Genomic DNA, 19619 nt, shown 5'->3' with positions numbered 1-19619 from the left:
GCATTATGTCTATAGTTGCTCTTATAGAAGATGACAGTTTCACCCCGCCCCTCCTTCGTACTTCATTCCTATTTCGCCTGCCATGCCTGAGTGGCAAGACCAGTCGCCATCTTGTTCGACATGACATTTTCAAAGTGCCTCCACAACATTTAATTCGTTTAATTCCGTAACTTATCCTCTCATTTTTTGTAACTGTATTATCTAACTTTCACCATGTACCATAAGTGTAATGCTGTGAGTTGTGATAGTAGACGAAAGGACGTAATTTTTTATAGATTTTCAAAATCTAAGATAGAACTCCAAAAATGGGTAGAGTGCATTGGTTCTGAAAGATTCCGAAGTGTCCTGAACTTAGAAAAGGTTTTTCTCATCGCCACGCGTGAGATCTCGCCTCCGCGTCGACGCCGATCCAACATTATTTAGTGCTGATGAGATCACTACTGATATGCCCCAAGGCTTACACCACGACGCCGATGGAACCAGTAAGTACCCACAGAGTTATTTAAAATAAATAATGTATCACATTATTTATTATTAAGTGGCTATTCTGTTAAAAATTGATGCTCTGTTTGTTGTTCTACTCAGATAAGTTGGTCTGTTTGGGACAGTTGTAAGTGAACAGCACAGTGGCAGAAGTCTGAGAATGCATCTCACTGAAACATTTATTACTTTCAGAAAATGTCTCTCATGAGCACAGTTATTGCAAGAGGGGACTGCATGAAGACCATTCCTACAGCAAAATTGAAGTTCCAGAGAAACGTACAAGAGTCGAAAGTGGTAAGTTTACACAACTTAAATCAATAATTGATATGTATGATACATACATACATACATACATAAACTCACGCCTATTTCCCACCGGGGTAAGCAGAGACTATAGAATTCCATTTGCTTCGATCCTGACACACTTCTCATATACATGATATGTATGATATACACAAATATTCAGTTACGGGCAATTATTTTGATATTGATACTTTCATATTTAACTACAGATAGAACACAAAAAAAATTGCTCTCGACAGAATAAGCTAGGTATGGATGTGGCGTAGTAGGATGTTTATTTGTTTCTGTCGATTTTGAGCTGTTGTGAGGTTATTATATTTTTTTGTGTGTCTTATTTTAGATGCACCCATTTACTCCACTCCTCGACGCCTTAGCCGAAAAGGCGTGTGATTGTCACGAAAAAATCTCTGACATCAATTTGTGCAAGAATTTACTCTGAGTACATGAAATCCAGAAAACAATCTATTAAAAAATAATGAATAAATAGCACTACCTATTTCATTTCAAATTCCCATTCCAAATGAAAATAATTAGATTTTATCACGAGGGTGAAACTAGGAGGCGATTTAGGCTTAAAAAGGCTAAAATTGCTACCACCCAGAGCTACTAACTTTCAATTCAATTTTTTTTGAAGTATGGCTTCTGTCATCTTTGACAATTCTGCCGTGTCGAGGTTAGAGAATACATTTGACGTGGATCCGACTAACTTTCAAGGCAAATAAGCAAATAATTCAATTTAAAAATCTGTCATGTTCTATAAGAGCAGTTTCCACAGAGCATTTTTTTTACTATGGAACATTTCCGTCTGATGCGTAGCATCTCTACTTGGTCTGTGGTTGATCGAGTGAAGTTTTGCAGTTTTGCATTGATTTAATTCCGTAACTTATCCTCTTAGGCCGGTCACATACATTCGGAATTCCGTTGCGGAATTTCGATTCGAAATACTGTTTCGGGATTCCGTTAATATATCACACACATACGTTTATTTCCGTTCGGAATGCAATGGCAGGCATAGGCCATCATACGGAATTCCCAATCAGATTAAATTTCGAACGGAAAAAACTGTAAGTATGTGGTTGATTCATAGATGTTGTATGGATTTAATGCGTTCGATATTACGAATCGATATTTCGAATCGAAATTCCGAAACGCAATTCCGAATGTATGTGACCGGCCTTAATTTTTGTAGGTGTATTACTTTCACCATGTACCGTAATTGTTGTGTTGTGAGTTGTGATAGTAGACGAAAGGACGTACATTTTTATAAATTACCAAAATCTGAGACAGGACTCCAAAAGTGGGTAGTGTGCATCGGTTTTAAAAGATTGCGAAGTATCCAGAACTTAGAAAAGCAATTCGTGTGTCAGAAACATTTTGAGAAAAAGTTTTTCGCATCGTCACGCGTGAGATCTCGCCTTCGCGTGGACGCCTATCCATCATTATTTACGGCTGATGAGATCACTACTGGTATACCGCAAAGCGTACACCACGACGCCGATGGAACCAGTAAGTACCCACAGCGTTATTTAAAATAATGTATCACATTATTTATTATTAAGTGGCTATTCTGTTAACAATTGATGCTGTTTGTTGGTCTGTTCGGAGTTGGTCTGTTTGGGACAGCTGCTAGTGAAAAAAATCAGTAGCAGTAGTCTGAGTATGCAATTCACTGAAACATTTATTAATTTTCAGAAAATGTCTCTCATAAGCACAAGCACAATTATATCAATAGGCATGAAGACCATTCCTACAGCAAAGTTGAAGTTGCAGACAATTGTACAAGAGTCGCAATTGGTAAGTTTACACATGTTGAATCAATGATTATTATGTATGATAAACACAAATATCTAGTTACGGGCAATAGCTTGTTATTTAACAAATAATAGTAGTAAAATAAATCTTACTTTTAGATCCATCCATCATCCAACCATCAACATCTAATAATAGTATTGCATAGGTTACATCTTCTAGATCTGGTTGTTGGGATAAATCTACACAAAAACCAGAAACAGAAGCTATGAATGTTATTTCTTAAAACTAGCAATCTTAACTAATATTGTATATGTGAGTGTTTGTTTGCTCTTCTTTCATGTTAAAAGGAAGCATTTTTTTTTGGTTATCCCAGCCTCATAGTTTACAGCGTTTAATGATGAACAAATCATCACTTCCACAACACTACACCATACTCTCCAGGGATTGTTTTTCCTAAGATACGCAGTACAGTATTTATATACAAGCCTTGCCGTTATGCATGGCATGTGACCAGAATGAACTCCAAATGCCGAAACTAAAGTGCCCCTTGACAGAACAGCACCATCAAAGCAAGGTTTGGTAGGTTTTGTATAGATCTATACCTTATGCCTCTGTCTGCTGAGTGCCCTATAAAGTAATCTTGCCATTTTTGGTAACAAATAGTTCTGATATCTCGAAACAGTTCAGTTCAGAGGTGTTGGTTTATTTACATAAAAGGAAGCATTGAATAGTGTTTTCAGCAATGCTACAACCGTTTCATAGGCACTATCCAGTTCATGGCTGACGTCACTATTCCATGGGTCAAAATAAGCAAAGTCCCCGCTTTCAACTTCTGGCCAAAACCTGACTGTAACAGCAACTTCTTAAAAGTTATAGCTGAGCGGCGTCGCGCTTTAGCTAAAGACGACGACGACGAACGACGTAATCCTATTCCCGATAACTATAATTTATACAAGGCAAAACTTGATCAAGCTGACGCATACACCAAAAAGGCACAATTTGAGGGGTGGGCAGAATTTTGTACAAGCATTGATCACGTAATATCTTCATTAGACATGTGGCGCAAAATGAGGTGGATGAAAGGACAAGGCTCTGGAAATAGTGTAGTCGATCCCTCATGGGCAGGCAATATGTCTTACTCCATGCTATACAATCTACCAAAATACGCGAAACAGCTTCTAGTTTATTTGTATAATTTGATATTGGATACCCCAATGGGGGAACATATTGATTGTACCCATACCCAAATGTGGATGGTACCCAAGCACAGCAACATCTTTGAGACCTATTTCTTTAACATCATGCCCATGCAAGATATTTCGTCTTATATTGTTGAAGAGAATGGAATGGTATATAGGGAGTAGGAATATCCTCCCCACTTCCACGGTTGGGTTTAGATGAGCAAAATCTTACAAGTATCTAAAATTCAGTTGGGTTTTGCCAATAGCAGTACAACTGTGGCTGGTTTCTTGGACGGCACAAACGCGTATCAATGTCAGTATCGCTGCTTTAACTAAAATTCTTGGAGATATAGGTATAGGCTGCTTTTTCTCTCTTTCTCACTTCCCCAAAATGGAGGGTGGAAGTTTGTATAGCATTCCGCAATTTTTAAGGTAGAAAGATAAAAATTGGTTTGCAGAGTATAAAATATTAAAATTGATTGATTTTTCGTTGTATCTCACGAAAAAATCGTACACATATATTTTTATTGAAATCTGTCTGCAACTCCTTGAAAGAGGGGGTGAAATTTTACTTGGTACATTTTTAAAGGGGAACCATGTTACCCCCGAGCTTAAGACGAGTGAAGCCATGGGCATACACTATCCATACATACTCGCCGGTTTAGAGTACTTTTGACTTGGCTTTTATTTAAAACATCATTTATTTTATTTCACCAGGGGGTGACTGAAAAGCAGCAGCCATGCTGAGGCTCCTCCTTTTCGGCCACAACTGATAATGTGTTGTAATTAGTAAGCAATTTTGTAAAAACATTTGCGGTTGAATAAAGTACTTTATTTATTTATTACAGAGTTAAATAATTCTTCAAAAGAAAATGGAGGCGCTTATGATGATAAAATTGGGGACAAATTTTTGGAAGACATATTACAAGAAGGTTCTCAGCAGATTCCAGGTGATACAGGTACCTATTTGTTGGTGGTAGATCACATATTGATGACTTTTTTTAGGATGAGTAAATCAAAGATGGGAAGGGATTGTGTGTGTCTGACAGAATCGGGCGGATGATTATGAACGTGAAGATGACCAGGTAAAGGATACCTATAAGATGGTGTCCTGAATTACATAACACTAAGCCGTGCCTATTTTACATTAGGGTAGACAGAAATCACAGAATTTCACTTACGACATCCATACATCACTTTCGCTTATTACTCTCTTCTAAATAATCACGCGAATACAGTATGATCGCGGATTTTACTAAAGTAGTTATTTATTTTTATTTACAAATTATAATGGCAATAAATAATAAATTCACATAATTAAATCCACCACAGGCTTCGTCAAATTCGTTATTTATTTATTTTCAGTTTTGTTTTATTTATTTTTTTGTTTTCAGCTTCACAAGAAACTGGAGTCCTTGATGGTGAAGATATCTTTGAGGAGGATATATTCGAAGAAATCGTAGACGATGATTTTCACCAGATTCCAGGTACCTACCAATTTATAAAGCACTTTAAGCGAAGTTGTTGGCAGATTAACTGTTGTTCTTTTTCTTACGATGAGTAAAACTAAGGTATCGGGCGGGTGACTATGAATGTGCGTGTTGCAGGAGAGGCGCAGCCTGCGACGCTGTCGGCGGGCGAGTTCTCGTGGCAGCGGGCGAGCGCGGTGGTGCCGGGCGACGCCGACGACGTCGCCGGTGCAGGTGAGGGGGGCGGGGTGTACCGCATTGGGTGTAAGCAGGACGGAGATATTCGCCAGACAACAACGTGCCGTCTTGTTGCAGAGTATGAGATGGAAGCGGAGATGTTCGAGGCCCCGGCGCCGCGGGCCCGCGCTCGCGAGCAGTCCCTGCACGAGGGGTACCGCTGCAACGGCTGCGGCGGGAGCATAGTGGGGTGAGCAGTGCTGGCAGGAGCACGGCGAGGAGGTGGCGTGGTGCAAGCTACAACCCGTGTGCTGGTTGCAGGTTCCGCTACAACCCGTGTGCTGGTTGCAGGTTCCGCTACGTGTGCGTGCAGTGCGCGGACGTGGACCTGTGCGGCGCGTGCGAGGCGGCGGGCCAGCATATGCGCCACTACGCGCTGCGAGTGCCCGGCCCGCGGGCCTACGTGAGTGTGGGGGGGGGGGGGGGGGGGGGCGGGCGCGGGGGGCGGACGCGTGCTCAGCTCGGGCTTTGTTGCAGGACGAGGTGGCCGCGGTGCTGCACAGGGTACGCCAGGCGCTGCTGGCCGACTCCATCCTGCTCGGGGACGGGTGAGGGATACGCACACACAAGCCCTTACACACACACACAGACACACACACACACGCACACACAAGCCCTTACACACAGTCAATATACACCATGGTCTAACATGGTGTGTTTTGTACAGTTTGCAGATGGAGGCAGAGGTGAAGGAGGAGCCAGAGGAAGCGGACCCGATAGCGATGCCATCGGACCTGATAGCGATGCCAGGGAACCCGATATTTATATCGATGCCAGAAGATCCAATATCGGTGCAAGCGTATCCGATAGCGATGCCAGCGGCAGTGAATGACGGGGACGAGTGCGCGATAGAGGCAGAGGTGAAGGAGGAGCCAGAGGAACCGGACGAGTGCGAGTCGGTCGGTGCCGCGTCTGCGGCCGAGTCCACGCATGCGCTCGAGGCCGACACGGCGGCCAGTGATGATGACGACAGCTACGCGCCGTCCGAGGACGACTCGGACTCGGACACAGAGGCGGGCCGGAGCGCCCCCGGACACACAGTCGACTACAGCACACCGACACGCTCGCAGGTGCGTGGAGACGACGGTTTCTTGGCTGCTTTTGTTATAGGTACATTTACCAGAAGGCGCGACGAACAAATGGTAATAATATGGTTATCAGCTGCATAATGTGCGTACGTGAGTTTGTTCCTGTGTGGCGCTCTACAGACCATGTCGTCCGTCCGACATTTTTTAATTGTTTTTGTATTTGAACTGACTCCTAATGGGATGTATATTGTTTATGTTTGCAGTCTCACCACGCGTCACCATCTTCGGCACGCGCTGTCAAGCGACCAGCGCCGGATCCTATATGCTACTTCGACCTGAGGAAGAATGCTGCGATGATAGCGGGTGACCGCAGCAATAGCGACATGAAGCCGGTCACGCAGCTCCACAGCTTGCCTCGCCACGAGGACGACACACTCGCTGACAAGAGACCGTTGTCCGCGGCACAAGTTTTGTTAGACTCTAAACGAGGTGAGTGCGTATCATTCATAAAAGTTTATTATGTATGATCGTACTTACTACACGCAAACTAAAACTTTTAACTCAAGATATTTATAGTCAAAGAGAAGATTACGCACATGAAATCACGCCTGCATGCCAATCTGGCGGGGTAGAGCGATAAATCATTATTAAGATCCACAACCCACACCGTGTCCGAGGTGTGCTATGACTTACGTTCGTAATTTGTTGCAGTGCGTGTTATCCTAGAACGACTGGACAACACTGAACTATTCACGCTGCGAGTCAAGAGATGACGCTGTCTCAAAACGAAAGACTGACCAAATAAATGTGATTTATGATTTAATATGGCTTTTATTATTACGAGTTATTACGATCCCATCAAAACAAATGTTAACCCAAATTGAAATAACCAATATTGTGTTTGCTTCACCACGCAGACATATCTAGTCACTAATAAGGAGGAGGCTCCTGAATCTTTAGTACTCAGTAGGCCCGCCTAGTAGGTGCAATGAACGCCTCGGCACAAGCTCAAGGCGTTGTCGTGTTGAATGAGGAAAAACAACCATCACGCTGTCGGAACCGGTATACGTTTGGGTCCTGAAGTTTTGCTGTCACGAATCTGGATTCTGGCTATAAAGTCGCCAAATGTCAGTATTTTTTTGGTGGTAGTGCCAGGATAAGGCGTTCGCCAGCATCATTTTTTGTTACAGCACTTAAATTTCACCAACAAAAGGAAAACAAAACTGAATAGTTGAATACAGGCACTTATCAGTGAAAACTGCCTGCCTGAGTTAATAATAATAATAAAATGTGTATAGTTTGTCGAAATTTGTTGCCAAAGATAAAGTGTGAAGCTCCGATGACCTCCTCTCTAGGTGTTCATCTACTTAAAGCATACACGTCTTCTGCAGCAGATCTGCTCTTAATACCTTACCCCAAGACCTGGTATACATACCAGCGGGCTCGGCAAGACTTTCTACTGCCGCATACATATCTACGGATACGGAGAATCTTTTCACGGTTCAAAATCACTCTTCACAAAAATATCCGATTTTGAACCATGAAAAGTTTCTCCATCGATCTATATATTTCGTTTTGTGAAAATTCGGAGGCAGGATTGTAAACCCCAGCTGTTTTATCATTCCTTACAAATACTTGGTCCTTGTTCATCTCATTAATCACAACCAAGAAGAAAAAAAATACATAAGAAATAATAATAAAAAAGTTTATTTAGGTATAATCAGACTTGGCTGTATGGGCATAGTTTCTTTTGCCTTGCCCATCGGTGAAAACAAAATCGGGGAAGTCGAGAAAAGTCGAATTGTTGGTCGAAAAGGCTTTTTGGCGGGAGGCGGGAACGGGACAGTTGCTTTCTTCATTGAATGATCTAAATAATTAATACGAAGTGGTGTTTTGTGGTTAATGATCGCATTAAGTTAGTCGGAAGACATTCGCGAGTGTTATTATATTGGAGTATTCAATAAACAAAGTGTATCTGCCTATTTTCGCTTCGTGTCAGGAAGCCGCTTCATAACTCAAAAGTTTATGCGGACTTTTGAGTTAATTCGTTTGGGGTTCGGAGTAGGAGTCTACTCCGAGGGTGGGGGCTTAGGTTTCATCATCATCACCTTTCATCATTTCATTAATCATCAAGAAAAAAAATACGTCAGACATGGCTGTATGGGCATAGTTCCCTTTGCCTTACCCTTCGGGGAAAACCAAACCAAAAAAAAAATGTTGGTCGAAAACAGGCTTTTCGGCGGGAAACGGGAACGGGACAGTTGCTTTCTTCATTAAGTAATCTAAATAATTAATACGAAGTGGTGTTTTGTGGTTAATGATCGCATTAAGTTAGTCGAAAGACATTCGCGAGTGTTATTATATTGGAGTATTCAATAAACAAAGTGTATCTGCCTATTTTCGCTTCGTGCCGGGAAGCCGCTTCATAACTCAAAAGTTTATGCGGACTTTTGAGTTAATTCGTTTGGGGTTCGGAGTAGGAGTCTACTCCGAGGGTGGGGGCTTAGGTTTCATCATCATCACCTTTCATCATTTCATTAATCATCAAGAAAAAAAATACGTCAGACATGGCTGCATTTGTATTTTGTATTTGTATAAATAATTAATACGAAGTGGTGTTTTGTGGTTAATGATCGCATTAAGTTAGTCGGAAGACATTCGCGCGCGAGTGTTATTATATTGGAGTATTCAATGAACAAAGTGTATCTGCCTATTTTCGCTTCGTGCCGGGAAGCCGCTTCATAACTCAAAAGTTTATGCGGACTTTTGAGTTAATTCGTTTGGGGTTCGGAGTAGGAGTCTACTCCGAGGGTGGGGGCTTAGGTTTCATCATCATCACCTTTCATCATTTCATTAATCATCAAGAAAAAAAATACGTCAGACATGGCTGTATGGGCATAGTTCCCTTTGCCTTACCCTTCGGGGAAAACGAAAACCAAAACAAAAAAAAAAAAAAAAACTATCCTACGAATAATACGGAAAAAGTTGGATGTAAACCGATTCAAAAGAAAGGTCTAAGAATTATGTCATTCTTAATTTAACCTTATAACAACGACTCCAGCGCCACCTGAATTTTATACACGGTATTATGGTGGTATAACACTCCCAAATTAGAAAGCCATACAATTATTAACGTTTTTAGATAATGCTTCGTCTTTTTAATTTTTAGGGTTAGTCATCGTTAAATTGCCAGGCTTGAAGTAGGTACCTACTGAGATTGTTGTGCCACGGACTTTGATTTGGCTTCATGAAACCTGCTTTCACGTAGCGACACAGGAACAGTGGTTATAAAAAATGCCTGCACACAATTGTTCTTATTATAATTGTACAAATTCTTCGGAACAGAAGTCAATGTTCCGTTTTCCGTGGAATGACGTCAACCGCCTAAAAGTATGGCTTGAGAATTGCGGTAAGTAGTTAAATGTTTACTTTTATTTATTTTTAATATTAAACTGCAAAAAGTTATCAAACAAACAATTTGAAAGAATCAATGACAATCAAGACTGGAATAAAATAAAAAGAAATACCTACTTAACATGGTGGGAAAGTTATTGCCACTCCCCCTATTTGCTAGACTATTATTTTGATAATCGGTTTATCATTTGTCACCATTTAGTTTACCATAATTAATGTAATACTTAAAATCAAGCTGAGATCAACAGTTTAGAGCAGTAGAACAGTTTTTTCTGTCTGAAGAACATAATATAATTAGGTATTGTGCTCAATGTCAATTTGGAATTATTAAATTAACTTTTGTACAATTGGGTAATTTAGCATGGCATATAGATATACTAATCAAACTTGAAAATCTTAATTAGTGATTTTTAACATATTCTTACTGGGAACTCGGGGCCTCCAGATTCTGAACCAATTGCTATAACTACTAAAGCACTGGAATAGTCAAAAACTTGTAAAGTACCTACTATATACCAATACTGTATGCAATGCATTTATATTTCCAAGTGAACTGTGGAATAAAAGGGACAAAAGTTAAAAAAAGTCAATCAAGTACATAATTATTTCTGAATTTTGGACTGTTTTATTGAACATTTTATAGACCAGGGCGGTTAAAATACCCACATCAAAGCAATTCATCTAAGTAAGGAATATTGCAGTTTCACATTTGTGCATATAAAAGTAAGTATGCGATGCAAACAAATGTCAAATAGCAATATTGCTTTCTTAGATGAATTGCTATGATGTAGCCATTTTGACCCCCCAGATATCTACTTACACATTTACTTTTAATTTAAGTTGAAAATAAATAAAAATAAAACATTAATTTATTTCTTCTTATACAGTCTTAATAGATACCTACCTTTTTTTTTTTTTTCATTTTTGTGCCCAAACATGCGATCGGTCGACTGACCATAAGCAGTTTTGATGGTTTGGTTTTATTAACATGCAGGACAGGCCCCCTCATTAGAAGGCTGCCTTCATTAAGGTGCTACTGTATGTTATCCCATATGTGCATCCTTTTGAGGCGTCTCATATAGTGGTTGTCACTTAAACTCCGGGCCAGTTTGTTTTGGTGATGAGTAATTCGATCTTTGTATAGCCTTGTAGTTGTGGCAATTTCTTGCTTAACTGTCCTCATTCCAAGGTACTCGTGAAGTTCGTCCATGCGAGTGAACCAAGGTGCTTGCGCTATTGATTTGAGCACTCCGTTTTGGAAGCGAAGATACCTACCTAAGATAAATTACTATCTACCAAACCTACAGTTTTATACCAATTTCACACATCGGGACTGTGTACAGAAGCCAGGAACCCAAATGAGGTATACCTAGTATCTTGGTCTCGCTCACGCCTGACCACCTTTCAGCAGGTACCAATCTATACATACATTATGTATAGGTAGGTACCTACAAGAACTTAATAAGACATGTCAAAAGTTGCTGTTTTAGTGGATTCTGCCTCTGCGTATTATTGATTAGAACATTAGGCTTATGATCTGGAGGTCCGGGTACTGTTCCTGATATTATCAAAATTACTTTGTGAGATTATTCATCACAAATCAAATATTTTTAATGATCACAAACAGTTAGAACATACAAAAATGTATGCAACATACCTACTACAGTACAAATGGGAGGCCTGTTTAAGCAATTTCTTCCAGGCAACCACTACCAAGATCCAACCATTAATCTTTGTTTAGTTATGACATTGCGGACTAAGTCACTTATTTGTCCGAAAAAGTAAGAGTAAGCTTTGCTTCAGAAATTATACATATAGTTGGTCCGGGCTACCACCAAAACGATTACCTCCTGTTATTTGAGGGTAGAGACGATCCAGCAGTGGAACATCTATAGGCTATTTATGTTTTATTGAAAATTATATTCTTTTCTTGTAGGTAATATGAACATTGCCCACTTGCCTGCAGAAAATTTGCGGTCAAGGTATTTATGCATTGACCATTTCAATATCAAATATGTACGAAATGAGACTGGTCATAGAAAAAGACTCCAGAGAAATGCAGTTCCAGAACCATATCAGACTCAAGACCTTCAAAATCGCTCAAGCACTTCCTCACCAGGTAAGCACAATTAATTTGTCAAGTTATTACCTACAATTGGGCAGGTAGGTACTTACCTACCACCAAATTAATACAAATACAATCAAATTTTTATTGTACGTAGGTTAGGTACCTACCTATTGCTTGAATATCTACATAATATTGGGTTTTAGTATAGTGATAGTGAGTTATTACGTGAATGATACCTACCGACCTTGAGTTTTTTGAAATGTTAGGTACCTAGCTAATTACAACTTACCTACTACTTAGATGTAGACAAGTTAATGTAGGTACCTACCTACCTAGTTAAATGTTTAAAGTAGGGGATAGGTTGTTTGTATGAAATGTCCGGGCTGTGATGATAGTTAGGTTCGATAGGTGCCTATATACGTCTCGATTCCGAACCATTTTCAGTAACTAAACTATAATAAAGCCGTATTAACATAAATTGTATATATAATGGTGCTAATTCCTGTAAATACCATCTAATTTTAAGTTATATCTGTCATTTTCTTATCCGCCGAAAAGGAAAGGGACGGGTAATCGACAAGCATAAAATTTATGGAACACACGTCAATTTTAAGCACAAATCTAAACCAACCGTCTAAAAATTTTACATCAGTCAATAACCCGACACGTTCATTTACTCATTCTTCCTAAAATTAAGAGCTGTGAATCATCCGTCCCTTTCCTTTTCGACGGATATGAAAATGACAGATATAACTTAAAATAAAATTAGACAGTGTCTCCAGGAATCGGGGCCAATGTATATAAATGTAATAGGGTTTAAAATAATTAAAGACGTAAAATATTATGAAAACAGAAATTTACGACTATATTGTACCTATACCAAGATACCTACCTACTATCTATAATACCTACTTAATACCTTAATAGGTAAGTTAGGTAGCTATAGGTAGAAAAAGTAGCTTTTCGCTTTCAACTTTACGCAGACGGCGATTGTCGTAGATGCGTAGGTAATGTAACCTCCCATAATGTAACCAGTTGTTTAAGCCTGAAGAGGTAACAAACATATAGGCAGATTTACCTACATACCTAGGTACCTACTACGCATCGCATCGCATCGGACCTATCATTTGCGTTTGCGCGACTCAGCCAGTAGGTAGGTACCTGCCTACCTACAATCGTAATAACACGTGACCTCGCGCATCGCAACAAGCCAGAATGGATCTTATCTTTATAATGACATAAAGTCTATAGTTGCTCGACACACGTAATTGAGACGTAGTTGTTTACAAATTTACAGTCTTGTACAAAACAGTTTCTGTTGATCGCAGTGATTTTGTCAATTTAACCACAACAAACGTGAACGAATCTATTATAGCAAGCACATATTGATTACCCCTTGTAGATTTGGGAAAGGGCCCCATGTGGTCAATGTGCACTGTATGCATAGGCCTGTCAGGCTTGGTTATGGGGTATATCTTACCAGATGCCTTTCCATAATGTCCCTTTTTATACAAACAGTCTAAACATGCAGTGACATATTTTTTAATAAATCTCGTCATCCGAGGAAACCAATATTCATCCTTTATAGCTTTATCACACCGCTTTAATCCTATATGCCCAACATCATCATGAAACATTTTCATAATCCGCCAACGAGCTGATTTGGGTACAGCCAGACGTTCGCCATTCAGAGTAATACGATAAATTCTTTCATTCCGGATACAGTAGTTGTTATTCACATCATTGCTTGGTTTACCACTTTTTAATTCATTGTACACAAGAAGTAGTTTTTCGTCTTGCATTTGAGCAGCCAAAAACCAATCGTCAACATTATCTATGTTTAGTATTTCACGGACTGGATTTCGACTCAGAGCGTCGACGTGTTTCATATTGGTGCCAGGCCTGTATACTACTTCTATATCATAATCCTGGATTTGGAGCCACCAGCGGGCAATTCTAGGCACCAAATCTTTTTTCGTAAAAGTGCTTCTAACTGCTGAACAGTCAGTAACAACCTTGACATGAACACCAGTCACATATATTTTGAAGCGCTTAAGTGACTCAACCACAGCCAGCGTCTCCAATTCGTAGCTGTGATAAACCATCTCCTCTTTAGTGGTCACTCTGCTAAAGTATATGACTGGCTTCAAATCACCGTTTGGTTGTTTTTGTAAAAGAATGCCTGCAATTCCGGACTTACAGGCATCCGTATGTATCTCTGTTTCATAGTCCCGGTTGTATAGAGCTAAAACAGGTTTACTTACAAGTATGGATTTCAGTTTGGAGAAAGCATCCTGTTGTTCATCGCCCCAATCCCATTTAGCATTTTTCTTGGTTAACTCTGTAAGGGGCCTCGCTATAAGCGCAAAATTTCGAACAAATTTCCGGAAATAGCCTATAAGCCTATGAATTGACGAATTTGGTGCACGTTGGTAGGAACAGGGAAATTGTTAACAGCATCTAGCTTCCGGTCACCTGGCCGAACCCCCTCAGATGTCACCACGTGACCCAAATAGTCAATTTCGGACTTTAAAAATGCACATTTACTCAAATTTAATTTAAGACCAGACTTCTGGAATAGTTGCAGCACCTTTTCCAGGATGATCAAACCGTTTTCAACGTTGGTAGATGGTAATAGTAAGTAATCCATAAACGTCAGTACCTCCTCATAACGTAAGGCCCCAAGTAGTTTATAAATTGTCCGTTGAAAAACGGCTGGAGCATTAGCCAGGCCGAAAGGAACTCGTGTATATTCCCATTGCCCATCTGGTGTGATAAACGACGTCAATTTTATGGATTCTGTTGATAACGGAATTTGATGGTATCCTTGTGCTAAATCTAAACTTGTGTAGAGACATTTTCCTGCTAATTTGTTCAGTTGGTCGTCGATATGAGGCAATGGAAATCTATCTTTTATTGTAATCGCGTTAAGAGCTCGATAGTCGACGCATAGTCGACTACCTGCCTGCCTTACTGTAACAGCAACTTCTTAAAAGTTATAGCTGAGTAGCGTCGCGCTTTAGCTAAAGTACGACGTAATCCTATCCCCGATAACTATAATTTATACAAGGCAAAATTTAATCAAGCTGATGCATACACCAAAAAGGCACAATTCGAGGGGTGGGCAGAATTTTGTACAAGCATTGACCACGAAACATCCTCGTTAGACATGTGGCGCAAAATGAGGTGGATGAAAGGACAAGGCTCTGGAAATAGTGTAGTCGATCCCTCAAGGCAGGCAATATGTCTTACTCCATGCTATACAATCTACCAAAATACGCGAAACAGCTTTTAGTTTATTTGTATAATTTGATATTGGATACCCCAATGGGGGAACATATTGATTGTACCCATACCCAAATGTGGATGGTACCCAAGCACAGCAACGTCTTTGAGACCTATTTCTTTAACATCATGCCCATGCAAGATATTTCGTCTTATATTGTTGAAGAGAATGGAATGGTATATAGGGAGTAGGAATATCCTCCCCACTTCCACGGTTGGGTTTAGATAAGCAAAATCTTACAAGTATCTAAAATTCAGTTGGGTTTTGCCAATAGCAGTACAACTGTGGCTGGTTTCTTGGACGGCACGAACGCGTATCAATGTCAGTATCGCTGCTTTAACTAAAATTCTTGGAGATATAGGTATAGGCTGCTTTTTCTCTCTTTCTCACTTCCCCAAAATGGAGGGTGGAAGTTTGTATAGCATTCCGCAATTTTTAAGGTAGAAAGATAAAAATTGGTTTGCAGAGTATAAAATATTAAAATTGATTGATTTTTCGTTGTGTCTCACGAAAAAATCGTACATATATATTTTTATTGAAATCTGTCTGCAACTCCTTGAAAGAGGGGGTGAAATTTTACTTGGTACATTTTTAAAGGGGAACCATGTTACCCCCGAGCTTAAGACGAGTGAAGCCATGGGCATACACTATCCATACATACTCGCCGGTTTAGAGTACTTTTGACTTGGCTTTTCTTTAAAACATCATTTATTTTATTTCACCAGGGGGTGACTGAAAAGCAGCAGCCATGCTGAGGCTCCTCCTTTTCGGCCACAACTGATAATGTGTTGTAATTAGTAAGCAATTTTGTAAAAACATTTGCGGTTGAATAAAGTACTTTATTTATTTATTACAGAGTTAAATAATTCTTCAAAAGAAAATGGAGGCGCTTATGATGATAAAATTGGGGACAAATTTTTGGAAGACATATTACAAGAAGGTTCTCAGCAGATTCCAGGTGATACAGGTACCTATTTGTTGGTGGTAGATCACATATTGATGACTTTTTCTTAGGATGAGTAAATCAAAGATGGGAAGGGATTGTGTGTGTCTGACAGTATCGGGCGGATGATTATGAACGTGAAGATGACCAGGTAAAGGATACCTATAAGATGGTGTCCTGAATTACATAACACTAAGCCGTGCCTATTTTACATTAGGGTAGACAGAAATCACAGAATTTCACTTACGACATCCATACATCACTTTCACTTATTCCTCTCTTCTAAATTTTTAGAGTAATTAAATTAAAATTATAAATTTTTTGGATTTTTAGAGTTGCAATTCCGACAGTTAAAACCACTTTTACTAAACGTCACCCACATTATCTTTCCATCTACGTATATAATAAAATTTGCCACAAACTCCCGATTAAATCGATGTCCCTCCGAGAGGCCAAAAAAGAAGTTGAGACATAGTTGCTGAGTCAGAACTATGACAAAACGGAGGAATTGATGCCAAATTCATAATTACGGGATCACACAGAAATACACACACACACACACACACAAACACACACACACACAGACACTCCTCCTAACTTATAAATACTATATATTATTACATATTATATTTTTGCACATACCAGTTTCTTTTGTACGTTTAAAATGTTTCATCTGTTGCTTCTGGATAAGTCCGAACAAAACCAAACAATGTTAAATCGTTTTTTTTTCGGGTTCCTGCGATACAGGCTTATGCTTAGTGCAGGGTCCGCTGTTTTATCTGTCTATATGTAGATTTTCTGAAACTACCTCATAAAACCAGTTTTTTGTAACAGACTACTTTTGTAAATCTCTTTTTTGAAATAAATATTTTTCTATTTCTATTTTCTAAATAATCACGCGAATACAGTATGATCGCGGATTTTACTAAAGTAGTTATTTATTTATTTTCAGTTTTTTTTATTTATTTGTTTGTTTTCAGCTTCACAAGAAACTGGAGTCCTTGATGGTGAAGATAACTTTGAGGAGGATATATTCGAAGAAATCGTAGACGATGATTTTCACCAGATTCCAGGTACCTACCAATTTATAAAGCACTTTAAGCGAAGTTGTTGGCAGATTAACTGTTGTTCTTTTTCTTACGATGAGTAAAACTAAGGTATCGGGCGGGTGACTATGAACGTGCGTGTTGCAGGAGAGGCGCAGCCTGCGACGCTGTCGGCGGGCGAGTTCTCGTGGCAGCGGGCGAGCGCGGTGGTGCCGGGCGACGCCGACGACGTCGCCGGTGCAGGTGAGGGGGGCGGGGTGTACCGCATTGGGTGTAAGCAGGACGGAGATATTCGCCAGACAACAACGTGCCGTCTTGTTGCAGAGTATGAGATGGAAGCGGAGATGTTCGAGGCCCCGGCGCCGCGGGCCCGCGCTCGCGAGCAGTCCCTGCACGAGGGGTACCGCTGCAACGGCTGCGGCGGGAGCATAGTGGGGTGAGCAGTGCTGGCAGGAGCACGGCGAGGAGGTGGCGTGGTGCAAGCTACAACCCGTGTGCTGGTTGCAGGTTCCGCTACAACCCGTGTGCTGGTTGCAGGTTCCGCTACGTGTGCGTGCAGTGCGCGGACGTGGACCTGTGCGGCGCGTGCGAGGCGGCGGGCCAGCATATGCGCCACTACGCGCTGCGAGTGCCCGGCCCGCGGGCCTACGTGAGTGTGGGGGGCGGGGGGCGGGGGGGCGGGCGCGGGGGGCGGACGCGTGCTCAGCTCGGGCTTTGTTGCAGGACGAGGTGGCCGCGGTGCTGCACAGGGTACGCCAGGCGCTGCTGGCCGACTCCATCCTGCTCGGGGACGGGTGAGGGATACGCACACACAAGCCCTTACACACACACACAGACACACACACACACGCACACACAAGCCCTTACACACAGTCAATATACACCATGGTCTAACATGGTGTGTTTTGTACAGTTTGCAGATGGAGGCAGAGGTGAAGGAGGAGCCAGAGGAAGCGGACCCGATAGCGATGCCATCGGACCTGATAGCGATGCCAGGGAACCCGATATTTATATCGATGCCAGAAGATCCAATATCGGTGCAAGCGTATCCGATAGCGATGCCAGCGGCAGTGAATGACGGGGACGAGTGCGCGATAGAGGCAGAGGTGAAGGAGGAGCCAGAGGAACCGGACGAGTGCGAGTCGGTCGGTGCCGCGTCTGCGGCCGAGTCCACGCATGCGCTCGAGGCCGACACGGCGGCCAGTGATGATGACGACAGCTACGCGCCGTCCGAGGACGACTCGGACTCGGACACAGAGGCGGGCCGGAGCGCCCCCGGACACACAGTCGACTACAGCACACCGACACGCTCGCAGGTGCGTGGAGACGACGGTTTCTTGGCTGCTTTTGTTATAGGTACATTTACCAGAAGGCGCGACGAACAAATGGTAATAATATGGTTATCAGCTGCATAATGTGCGTACGTGAGTTTGTTCCTGTGTGGCGCTCTACAGACCATGTCGTCCGTCCGACATTTTTTAATTGTTTTTGTATTTGAACTGACTCCTAATGGGATGTATATTGTTTATGTTTGCAGTCTCACCACGCGTCACCATCTTCGGCACGCGCTGTCAAGCGACCAGCGCCGGATCCTATATGCTACTTCGACCTGAGGAAGAATGCTGCGATGATAGCGGGTGACCGCAGCAATAGCGACATGAAGCCGGTCACGCAGCTCCACAGCTTGCCTCGCCACGAGGACGACACACTCGCTGACAAGAGACCGTTGTCCGCGGCACAAGTTTTGTTAGACTCTAAACGAGGTGAGTGCGTATCATTCATAAAAGTTTATTATGTATGATCGTACTTACTACACGCAAACTAAAACTTTTAACTCAAGATATTTATAGTCAAAGAGAAGATTACGCACATGAAATCACGCCTGCATGCCAATCTGGCGGGGTAGAGCGATAAATCATTATTAAGATCCACAACCCACACCGTGTCCGAGGTGTGCTATGACTTACGTTCGTAATTTGTTGCAGTGCGTGTTATCCTAGAACGACTGGACAACACTGAACTATTCACGCTGCGAGTCAAGAGATGACGCTGTCTCAAAACGAAAGACTGACCAAATAAATGTGATTTATGATTTAATATGGCTTTTATTATTACGAGTTATTACGATCCCATCAAAACAAATGTTAACCCAAATTGAAATAACCAATATTGTGTTTGCTTCACCACACAGACATATCTAGTCACTAATAAGGAGGAGGCTCCTGAATCTTTAGTACTCAGTAGGCCCGCCTAGTAGGTACAATGAACGCCTCAGCACAAGCTCAAGGCGTTGTGGTGTTGAATGAGGAAAAACAACCATCACGCTGTCGGAACCGGTATACGTTTGGGTCCTGAAGTTTTGCTGTCACGAATCTGGATTCTGGCTATAAATTTGTCGCCAAATGTCAG

General features: G+C 41.4%; 2 protein-coding genes across 3 annotated transcripts; both read left to right on the top strand.

Moving 5' to 3' along the window:
• Nucleotides 1–1661: 1661 nt before the first annotated feature.
• Nucleotides 1662–7276, top strand: LOC126377857 (uncharacterized). The gene is made up of 11 exons (XM_050025857.1): nt 1662–2292; nt 2479–2580; nt 4568–4678; nt 5114–5206; nt 5327–5422; nt 5504–5615; nt 5717–5828; nt 5903–5973; nt 6093–6495; nt 6717–6942; nt 7165–7276. Exons 1-11 carry the CDS (start codon nt 1857–1859, stop codon nt 7224–7226), a joined length of 1824 nt encoding a protein of 607 aa, XP_049881814.1. The 5' UTR covers nt 1662–1856; the 3' UTR covers nt 7227–7276.
• Nucleotides 7277–9627: 2351 nt separating this feature from the next.
• On the top strand, nt 9628–19307 carry LOC126377870 (uncharacterized). Of its 2 annotated transcripts, none has more exons than XM_050025902.1 (11): nt 9628–9862; nt 11804–11986; nt 16078–16179; nt 17145–17237; nt 17358–17453; nt 17535–17646; nt 17748–17859; nt 17934–18004; nt 18124–18526; nt 18748–18973; nt 19196–19307. In XM_050025902.1, the coding sequence occupies exons 1-11, from the start codon at nt 9748–9750 to the stop codon at nt 19255–19257; spliced, it is 1575 nt and encodes a 524-aa protein (XP_049881859.1). In that variant the 5' UTR covers nt 9628–9747; the 3' UTR covers nt 19258–19307. The 2 variants fall into 2 exon arrangements, with proteins under 2 accessions (XP_049881859.1, XP_049881858.1); XM_050025901.1 differs by having other exon boundaries at nt 16078–16188.
• The last annotated feature ends 312 nt before the right edge of the window (nt 19308–19619 follow it).

Source organism: Pectinophora gossypiella, chromosome 24, assembly GCF_024362695.1.
Source record: "Pectinophora gossypiella chromosome 24, ilPecGoss1.1, whole genome shotgun sequence".
Classification (NCBI taxonomy): domain Eukaryota; kingdom Metazoa; phylum Arthropoda; class Insecta; order Lepidoptera; family Gelechiidae; genus Pectinophora; species Pectinophora gossypiella.
This window is presented reverse-complemented; position numbering and strand designations above follow the sequence as displayed.